The sequence below is a fragment of the Corylus avellana genome, chromosome 1 (assembly GCF_965113065.1).
Source record: "Corylus avellana chromosome 1, dhCorAvel1.hap1.2, whole genome shotgun sequence".
In the NCBI taxonomy this organism is placed as follows: domain Eukaryota; kingdom Viridiplantae; phylum Streptophyta; class Magnoliopsida; order Fagales; family Betulaceae; genus Corylus; species Corylus avellana.
Genome location: NC_142490.1, coordinates 39577012 through 39588076, shown reverse-complemented (window position 1 = coordinate 39588076; position 11065 = coordinate 39577012). Strand labels below are relative to the sequence as shown.

At 35.2% G+C, this 11065-nt stretch overlaps 2 protein-coding genes across 2 annotated transcripts; one reads left to right on the top strand and one right to left on the bottom strand.

Moving 5' to 3' along the window:
- Positions 1-2550: 2550 nt before the first annotated feature.
- Positions 2551-5195, top strand: LOC132173100 (sodium/calcium exchanger NCL1-like). Its single transcript, XM_059584679.2, has 5 exons — positions 2551-2724; positions 3778-3899; positions 3991-4255; positions 4537-4839; positions 4947-5195. The coding sequence occupies exons 1-5, from the start codon at positions 2590-2592 to the stop codon at positions 5193-5195; spliced, it is 1074 nt and encodes a 357-aa protein (XP_059440662.2). The 5' UTR covers positions 2551-2589.
- Positions 5196-8186: 2991 nt separating this feature from the next.
- Positions 8187-8935, bottom strand: LOC132168536 (uncharacterized). Its single transcript, XM_059579529.2, has 3 exons — positions 8811-8935; positions 8590-8716; positions 8187-8477 (listed from the first exon to the last, which is right to left on the bottom strand). The coding sequence occupies exons 1-3, from the start codon at positions 8933-8935 to the stop codon at positions 8304-8306; spliced, it is 426 nt and encodes a 141-aa protein (XP_059435512.2). The 3' UTR covers positions 8187-8303.
- Positions 8936-11065: the final 2130 nt, after the last annotated feature.

Genomic DNA, 11065 nt, shown 5'->3' with positions numbered 1-11065 from the left:
GCAAGAAAGCGATGAAACGGGAATTTTCTAAGCCTTCAAAGTCAAATATTGAAAGTTCTAATGCACATGTCTGTTTTTGTGGAGTACGGTGAAAGACAAATTCAAACCCCCCTTTGCTTCCCATGGAAAAATGTCTGCTTCAATTAAGACTGGTAACTAAATTTGTAACATTTCAGTCTCATATTGAGAAGATAACATAAAAATGAGTGGATTATAAAAGAGCTCATTAGTGTTAAGTTTTACATTAGTTCCTTACTAAATAAGATTTGATTAGTTATTTGAGAGTGGTAATACAAATGTGACTAACGCTTTCTCTTAGTTGTTTCAAATGGTATTAGAGCACGTACTGGAGTACCACATGACGTGGCCTGATGAGGACGTCGGGAGTTTAATGGGAAGAGAGTAGAGGAGTGGTCTTAAAGCAAGTTGTATAAATCTGAATGCTTGCACGCTACCTCAGTTATATATCAACTACGACTAGACCTAGCTTTCCTTTCTTTATTTGAAAACTAGCGGGGAAAAAGCCTAGGACTGCTCTGTGTACAACTTGTGTCCTTTTGTCCATCTAAAAACTTCTCTTTTTTTTCTATTCCCATATAAAAACCTTCTTAAATCTCCCAAAAGTTGCTATCAAGTCCATTTTTCAGCTTTCTCGTCTTCAACACAATGTCAAGAGTCTCTTTAATCCTCCTCTCAATCCTCCTAATAACCCATTTAGGAGAGAGCCGTTCGTTGGGCAAGAATTCCAGCCTTATATCCGATGGCATACACCATGGAAATTAAGCCATTCTCCAGTCCTTGAAGTACTGGATTTCAAAGCAACAACGGTTACCTGTGAGCCCATCTATGGCTTCCTGCCTTGCACAACAGAGGTCTGGGGGCAGCTGTTCATGATAGTAATATACGAGGTTTTGCTGTCCATGGCAGGGACATATGTTTCCAATGGGTCCAACCTCTTCTTCCAAATGTTTGGAACTGGTGTCTTTGGTGCCAGCTTGTTCCATGTTCTTGGCACAATCCCACAAGTGGTTTTGGTACTTGGTAAGCATCTTCTCCTCTCACCATGTAATCAATAATACATGGGTGTTAACAGGTCGGAATAGATTTAATTAACTTTGTTTTAATTAATTATTTTCCCCTTGGGGTAAATCAAACTTAAGACCTACGCAACCCCCCATCCAACCCGATCTCCCAAGCGCAGACCTTGGGTGGCTTCTTAGCAAAGAAATCAATTGAAAATTAATATAGACGTTGCCTTAGAAATGATCATAATCATTAATTAGATTTTGACAAGTCAAATTTTTTATTTAATTATTTAAATAGGCGGAGAGTAAAAACTGGAGCAAAATTTGCCATATTGTGGACGGAATTAAAGATGGTATGTGGCATTTTCGTTTTCGGAGACTTGATCATGAAAAACATGACACCAATTCAGCTATTCATTGGCTCGTGAGGCCATTAGGTGTCATAGATCGAGTTTGGATTAAAGAAATCTCAACATGTATCTATGGTACTGTAAGCGGAGAGAAACTTATCTCTGAGTGATTGTTTGTTTATCAATAAAGTGTGAAATCTGTTAAAAAATAATAATAATAATAATAATGTTATTTAATAAACCGTTATAAGACTGTCATGTAACTTGATAATATAAAAGTGAAAATTTACTCTTAAATCAGCATTTGTAAAAATAAATAAATAATGGGTAGAGTTTTAGTACAATTGTATAGGTGATACTTTATATAATAGTATACTAAGTAACAGTACTCTTTTATCATTTCTATTTATTAATTATGGACTCTCACATCAATTTGTAAAAACATTTATAATAAAAATTATAGTATCTCTAACCACACTCGATCATGCTATTATTTCTGACTTCTTTAAGAACTTGTTAATACATCCTCAAGTTATTCGAGTAGGCAAATTTCAAGCAAGCATTTCTTTAATTTCCAGTAGAACGTAGAGGATTTACTATTTCCTAACATAAATATTAGTTATAATAACATGTATATAAATTAACAAATTACATTATTAATACTAATTAATTAGGATGATATATAACGAACTTAATTTCCTGGCTTCAAAACCATACACTGTAATCTCATTAAGTGCATGTTTGAATGAAGTGACTGGAGTGACAGCTACTACAGCTACGATTGAAACAATGGCAACAATGGCAATGGGCTTACTTGCAGGATCAACAATCATGACTCTAAGTTTAATCTGGGGTTCTGTCGTTGCTTTTGGTAGCTATGATCTTTCAAAGCCTTCAGCTAATTCATCAGAAGTGGAAAATAAGACACCATTCAGTTTAACCGGTTTCCCCCTTACCCTCGTGAATTGCGTAAAACGGGATTAAGATCCACGGCGATTAGCTACCCGAATTGCTATAAATTTCGACAGTTAATGTGAGAAAACCTCTCATATTTACTGTCAAAATTGCTAACAATTTTTGAGGTCGCTAATTACTCTTGATCTTGTCAAAATAAAATATCTTTAATCGATGTGATGATGCCCTTCTTTGTTTCTCTCTGTGGTGCAGGTTATGGTGTTAGCACTGATGTTGAGACCTTCTATACTGCAAGACTAATGATTGTATCGATGATCCCATTTCTCATGCTGCAACTGGCAAAAGTTCTCAATTCATCTTCAGGGACACGAATAGTAGTCTTAGTCTCCCTCCTTGTTACACTTTCTTTCCTAATCGTTTACTGCACCTTTCAGGTAACATTAATGGAACCCAAAAATCTTGTGTAATTTGATTGTATTTTGCACAAAACAATACCAAGCCGAAGGTTTTGAAAGAGATAGAAGAAGAGAAAATTTACACTTTTTTTTTTATTTTTTATTTTTTAATTTTTTTAATTTTTAATTTACTTTGTTTTTAAAATGCCGTAATAGAGTATACACATAAATGCATATACTTAGTACGTATTACTTTAAAGCAATAATTTGGTGTTAATTAATTGGCTTTATAATTAATGTTAATTTGATTTTTTGAGAAACTTCACTTTATACCTCTGAACTATTGTGTATTTTGAGAAGACCCCCCAAAATTCAAAAACTCTCAATTTACACCCCTGAACTTTCAATTTCAATCAATTTACCCCACTCCGTTAGTTTTAGCTGTTAACTTTTAATGGAAATGTCTAAAAAAACTAAATTACCCTTCAATTTTCATTTTTTTTTTCAAAAAAAAAAAAAAAATTAAGGGTTAATTTGGAATTTTTTTTTTTAAAAAAAAAGGGAAAATCCACTTTACCCCCTGAAGTTTCAGGGGTTTTTCAATTTGAACTCCAAAGTTTAAAAATTGGCAATGTACCCCCCTAATGTTTCAAAAATTTTCAATTTAAACCTTCCGTTACTAATTTCTGCTAAATTGGAGGGAAATTTTTTTAAAAAAGCATGAGGGTAATTACGTAATTTTATAGATTTCCGTCCAATTTGATGAAAATTAGTAACGGAATGTTTAAATTGAAAATTTTTGAAATATTAATTAGGATGGTACATTGCCAATTTTTAAACTTTGGGGTTCAAATTAAAAAACTCCTGAAACTTCAGGGGGGTAAAGTGGATTTTTCCCTAAAAAAAAAAAGTCAGGGAATGCGTAAATTGATTGAAATTGAAAGTTCAACAGTGTAAATTGAAATTTTTTTAATTTTAAGGGTCTTCTCAAAACGCACACAGTAGTTTAAGGGTCTAAAGTGAAGTTTCCCCTTGATTTTTTCTTTTTCTTTACGTGGAACTCGCTAACTAATTTTGAAATTTCTTTAACAGGTATTCCAGCCGTGGATTCAGAGCAGAAGACTTGAATACTTGCTGCGTAAGCATGTTCAGACAAACCTACTTCCAAGCCTTCGAACTGCTGGTGGCAGACCTAACCTAACACGTATAAAAGAGTAAGCTTCCTGACAAGAGTTCTACTCAAATTTTCAACGATTATTGCTGTTATGATCAAATGCATCAGTTACTCACTCCATATATTTGTAGGATTTTTCACAAAATGGATCAGAATAATGACAACTATATATCTCCTAAGGAGTTAAGAGCTTTAATCTTGGGAATACAAATAGAAGTAGGTGTAAATATGGATGACCTCGAAGAAGAGCTGATGAAGGAGTTCGATATATCTGGTGATTCTAATGTAACTGAAATTGAGTTCGTCGATGGAATCTCAAAATGGCTTTCTGAGTCTCAGAACTCTACGAGCGATAAAGATCAGGACAGGCCAAAGTTTTTTCGCAGCATCTCGGAGGTAAAGATTATCACCACTTACTTCAAAAGCTTAAATGGATAGAAAATGCTTAATTTAATTATTTAATTTATAATATCATACTCCTGTGTGAAATGTAAAGTCTAACACATGAAATGTTTAATTAAAATAAGAGGTGAATAACAGAGACAAGATTCGAATCCAGGACATTTACTCTGTTACCATGTTAAATTATCGTTTATTCATTCTAAAAACTTGAGCGGATAGGAGATGGTTAATTTAATCATTTACTTTATAATTTAACAAACACTTGTCGTTTGCAGAAAACAAGTGAAGAGCAGAAGAGTCTAGTGGCTCAGAAAAAAGCGACTAATAAGAGCACTGATAAAGGGTGGTTGAATTATGTTAAGGCAGGTTTTCTAATTGTTCTAGGAACTGCTATCACGATTGTGCTTGCACAGCCCCTTATGGAAACTCTCCAGGACTTCTCTAGCTCTGTAAACATCTCCTCCTTCATGGTATCATATGTTGTGATACCCTTTGCAATGAACTACAGACAGGTTCTGAGCACAATTACTTCTGCCAGAGAGAAGACAGAAAAAGCTATCTCCTTGACCTTTTCTGAGGTTTATTTCTCTCTCAAACTCATATTTCATTTGATCATGATCAGTTCATTCTTTTTGAACAATAGTTATAAGATTATATAACTTGACACTTTGAAAGTATTTGGCAGATTTATAATGGAGTATTCATGAACAACATGATGGGGTTAGCCATCTTCTTGGCTCTTGTTTACATACGGGATTTGTCTTGGGATGTCTCAGCTGAAATTCTGGTTGTTCTACTTATATGCACTGGGATGACTCTCTTTACCAGCTTCTGCACCAAATTCCCATTCTGGACTTCCATTCTTGCCTATCTTCTCTACCCCTTATCTCTTCTCCTCATTTATGTTCTCACCACTGTTTTTGGATGGTCCTAATTAACCCTATATATATATATATATATATACTGCTTCGATCAGAAAATAATTAGAGCTTCTTATGGGAAGACTTCTAAATATGTATTAAAATCCACAAAATATTCAAAATATTTCTCGGTGCTTTTGTCAAGCTACGATGTACTAATTATCTACCTTTTAGATTTCAAATTTCTCTCTCTCTATATATATATAGTATAGGTTTTTGTTAGATTTCACGCCTAGAGTTCATGATCATGAAATTAATGGACTGCAATTAAAGGATAAGAGTAGAGTGCCAAATTTTTTTTTTTTTTGTTTTTTTAAACGGAATCCATACCAGTTTCATTCATAGAAATCATGAGCATAAAGCTTTTACAAGCAATCATAGCCAAAGCTACGATGTTACAAGCATCACAGATGATGTATTACATTCAAGATCCGAAACCAATCCATTAAACCATGACTAATCTACATATTAAAAAATAAATCTGTGCCAAACAGATTCAAACTAATGCATAGGTAGTGCTTATTCCTCAGAACTGAGGGTAGATAAACCCCCAACCGAAACTCTTCATCCTCCAACCGAAACTCTTCATCCTTGACCCGAAAGCTATGATAACATTCACATCCACAACCCAAAGGTATGGACCATAACAAATAACCCAGAGGGCATCACACATGCAGATCAAGAGGGGACAAAGCCTTATCACAAGCAAAAAAAAGGGAAATAAAAGCGTCCAGGGAAATAAAGGGATTAAAACAGAAATACAAATAGAATAAAACCAGAGAATCACACTAAGTGGGTAACGGTAGCCGAAAGGAAGTCGATCGCGTGCTGGCCGGAAACAGACGCGAAAGGTGGCATTGGAGCTCATCATGGGGGGATACGAGGAAAGACCCGACAGCGGATGGTGAGTGGCAGAGCGGGTACGGAGGAGATTTGCGTCGCACACAAAACAAACTGGGAGGGAGTTTGAGTGAATCCCCCAAAAGCATCACCAAAGTGTGACAAATAGGTAAGGCAACAAAAACAACACACCAAAATACACGCTGAAAGACAGACATAAAGGAAAGGAAATAAAACAACCAGAAACGAAATTAAAAAAAAAAAAACAGGTGAAGAGAACCGAAATCAAACCACATTCGGAGAGACGGATCCAGTGCAAAAGGTGTGATAGGCACTGGCTGATTCGGGTAGCAAGGTGGTGGAGCACGCGTCGAGGTGGACCAGGCAACGAGCAGTCAATTGGGCAGAGATGACACGAACCAAATCCAAACCCGACCCAGCAACAAACGCGGGGGATGGAGAAGGGCGGAAGATTGGTCTCCAAAAAAACCCTAAAATCAGACAAGGGGCGGAGCGAGAGGGAGAGGAAGAAAACACCCAAAGAGCAAGGGACATCAAGTAAATAGACTAGCTCTAGGACAGAGGCAAGGGAGAGAAGAGGATGAGGGGGAGGAAGGGGGAGGGGTTCTCCCCCTCCGACAGTGCTCTCTACTAGAGATGAAACCCTAGCAGAGAGCGTCTTAATAAAGTGCCAAATGATGCTTCTCTATTATTATTCTCCAAATATGGAATCAATCACTATTTCTTAGAATATTAATAAATAATTAAATTAATAATTTCTTATTGGCATAAGCTTTTATATTTGCTTAATTCCTTTACATAGAGAAGATTTCCTTCATTCATTCTTTCTTTTTTGGTATGATTTTTTTTTAAAAAAAAAAAAAAAAATTTCTCAACCAGCTCCTTTTTTTATAATTAAAATTAAATTAATAAAAGAAAAGATAATACAAAATAATAATAATAATAATAGCTCCTAGTATCCTTCATTTGCACCATAATGATGCTATTCAATTATAAAAATAAGAGTAATAGTAGGCCTACATTTCACAACTCTTTTGTAACTTGCGTATTATTTATATATATATATATATATGTGTGTGTGTGTGTGTGTGTGTTTGCAAATATATATATATATATATATGTGTGTGTGTGTGTGTGTGTTTGCAAATGATTGGAGTTAACATCGATTTTTTTAATACTTTTTAATTATATGCTAATACGTATCAGTAAACTCAAAAGACTTGTAAGTCTGTCATTTCTCTTTTTCTAAATATAATAAATACGTAAAATGTGACCACGGTCTAGAGAAAAGTATATATATATAAGGTGTTGTTTGGTAAACAACAATGCACTGTTTATGAGTGGTGAAAAAAAATATGAGTGTAATAATTAGTATAGAAAAGTGAAAAAATTGTATTGAAAAGTGAGAAAATTTTGTTTTGTAGTGATTTTTTTATTTAAATAGTAATAAAAAATGAATGATGTGATATAAAAAGTGATAATGTTTTAATGTTGATTTTTTTGAAAAATGAGATGAAAAATGTGGGGGAATGTGATGTTGTTTACCAAACAACACCTAAGTGGTGTCCCTACGTAAGGTGCTGTGATCCAAAAACTGTCACTAAAAGAGGTTTTTTACTTTTTTTTCAATTGATTAAGAAAAAAAATTACATAGAGAATCTTTCTAATTAATTCCAGATTTGAAAGGAAGAAAAAATGGACGATCTTAAAACTGAAAGAGAGGTGAGCCCACTGAAAGAGGTTTGATCTCACGAGACCCTACAAATTAAAGTGCATGCACCTCATAAATCACATTTGACCATATATTTGAGTTGGGATCTTGAAGATAAGGCTAGCAAGATTGATGTTCATCTGCCAAATTTCATTTTTGTCAATCTCTTATATAATTCATGGAACCCACAAACGACTAAGTAAGCTTTTATTATAACATAAACAAACGTGTCAGCGTCTCTCTCGTGTCCTTAAGTCTTTCTCCACCCTATAAGTCATTCCAACTCTTTTTTTTAAATGCTCCATCACAAATATAATATTATTTAATAAACTATTATATGATTGACATATAACTTTAAATCAACAAAGGTCTGCAAAATAAATATTTACAGACTGATTATATATATATATATATATATATATATCCTCTCATGTCATATGTTCAACATTATCTTAACCATTAATTGGTGGCATTGACAATGATCAGTTGATCATGCTCCCAATCTTACATAGTTGTTTATGAGAATCTCAATTCTTGGTAAGCCAACCTCTTAGAGTTTGAGGTTGAGATCAATGCCATCTCCTTCTGCTTCACCTCTCTCACTGTTTAAGCTAATCCCTAATTCTTTCCTGCCCACCTGCTCCTTTAACTTTGAGAAGCCATGGAAAGGTTTTTTACAATCTAACCCATGTCCTGACCTTTGATGTGAGTCCTCAACGCTTTCCTTCAAATTATAATTTGTATAAAAAAAATAATAAAAATAAATAAAAGTCACCAAAATATATATCACGATTAATGGGAAAAGATAATGAACTACTGTGGAGCTTTCATCTTACTTGGATAGGAAGCAAGTCAAATTTGGAGAACTCTCCTTGAAGACTTTGTGTCGTGGGTGAAGGAATTGAAGGGGAGCCAAATGTATAGAAATTGTTCTGAGGTGCTGCTCCACCCCATCTTGTATCTCTGAGAAAGGTATTGAAACCAATTTCAACCAAAAATGGCAGCGAATTGAAAAGAAAGATCAGCAACAAGTGAAGATCAAGCTAGACAGACCAACCTGGAGATTGTGTTGGTGGGGTCAAAATCAAATGCACTGCGATTATCATATGAAGATGATTGGAAATGAAATTGAGGACCAGGGGAGTAGCCAACTGAGAAAGGCTTCGGCCTCCTCATGATCATGCCAAGCACCTATATAATACATAGTAATTAACCACATGTTTGTCACAAAAGATGACTTATCCATTTTCTCATCTCCCCTACTTTCTCAATCAGTTTAGAAAAGAAGGCAAAAAATCAGATAAATTCCATAAAAAAAAAAAATTGTGAAAAGATTGCATGCAAATAAGTCCACTTATTTACTAATTTTCTTTTCTTTTCCGATTTAATATTAGTACCCTTTTGTTTGCTTACTTGGAAACAGTATGAAAAAAAAAATATATATATATATATATATATAGCAAACAACTCAACACAAAACACTTAAAACTAACACTTAAAACTATTTTATGACACATTATAATTAAAAAGCATTAACAAATGGGGCCAATAACTTTGAGGAAATTAAACTTGCCTTCTCTTCCTCGGGCCAATTGGATGTGTAGTTAAGACAAGATCTTTGGTTTGAAGGGGGCTCCACATGGTGATACATTCCGGCCGACGATGGGGTTGCTAACAAAGATGGTGTCGCAAATCTAGGAAAATTATGATTTACCTGCAAGTTGCACACAATTATAATTAATTAATCTTAAAAAAATCTAGTGAAATCACATTATGGGCACGGTGATTTAATTAATATTTCACACTTTATGTTACCATCATAGCAGGATATTGGCAATGTTTCCTTCGTAGCAAATTAGAGGAAGGACACTGTGGATCATTGGAAAAATGTGTTCCTAATGGAATACCCGTGTCAGAATTGCTTCCGTCCACCCGATCCATATTCAACTGGCAAGAACCCAACGTTATGGCAAATAAACCCTGCTCAGGTAGAACCACACCCGACCCACCAGCAACACATACGCCGCCTCCTCCTCCGACACCTCCATTACCTCTTCCTAGTATTGTATTACTACTACCATTAGCATAAATGACACTCATTAGTGGAGGCGGCGGTGGAGGTAGTGGCATATGCAGCGGTGGCCGAGGCTGAGAATGATAAGGATCGTCAGTATTAGGGTCTTTCTTTTCCCGTTCGCGCAAGATCTTCTCCAGTTCAGCAACTCCGGGACCTCTTTTCGGAACCTTTCGACGCTTCGGAGGCTTTTTCAACGCCATAGTCCAACCACCTCCGCCATCTCCGCCACTACTGCCACCACCACTGCTACTATCGCTACACATTTTCTTCCGCCCGGTTCTTTTTTTTCTTTTTGATATTCCTGTGTCAAAATTTGAAGAAGTCGAAGAATCTAAACTTAAATATACAAAAGGAGGCAAACCCAAATGAGAGAGTTGAGAAGGTAACAAGAATCCCCATTTTCCAAGATCACATAGCTAAAACAAGTAACAAAATATTCAAATATACCGGAATATGTGGAAAGAAAATCTCAGAGGATGTTGGGGGTAGAATTCAGCCGCCCAGCTACGCGCAATGAACTAGTGGGAACACAAAAAAAACCCCCCTAGTTTTCAGCTAAGAGAATAGACAAGACAGACAAAGAAAGTATCCGAGTTTCCGGGATTTTCTCACTCCATTTGCTTTGTCCGAGAAAAATAATTCACAGAAGCATTTTGTCAAAGCGCGGAAATCCAAGCGATCATCATTTCTCGGTGCTTTCGCCAAAATCTTCTCTCCACTTTATTTATTTATTTTTTCTTTCCTATGTGAAAGCAAGCTTTTTAAGAGAACAGTTGTGTTAAACCAGTTGTCAAAGATCATGTAAAATCTACGAAAATCTTTGCCATTTTTTGGTTTTTGGTTTTTGGTTTTCTGAGCACGTTGTCTTTTGTACTTTGTGATAAGGTTTACAGCATGAAATATTAGAAGTAGGGGTATAAAGGAGCCAATTCTCAAAGATCTATTTTTGTTTGGATTTGGCTCATTTAAATTTTACTATGAATTAAAAAATTGAGCTTGAGGTCATAATAAGTTGAGCCGAACCAGCTCGCGAGTTGGTTCTTATATTTAATTTAATTTTTTTTTTAAATTATAAATTTAAACTTTAACTATACTCTTAAAGGGCTTAAGAAGCCAGTTTACATATGAGTATTTGCTTAGCTTGACTAGCCGAGTATGGAGCCTGGATCAATATAGTAAGGCACTCGGTTAGGCTCGTGAGCATCTCGTATGAGCAATTATGTGAACAACTCCCA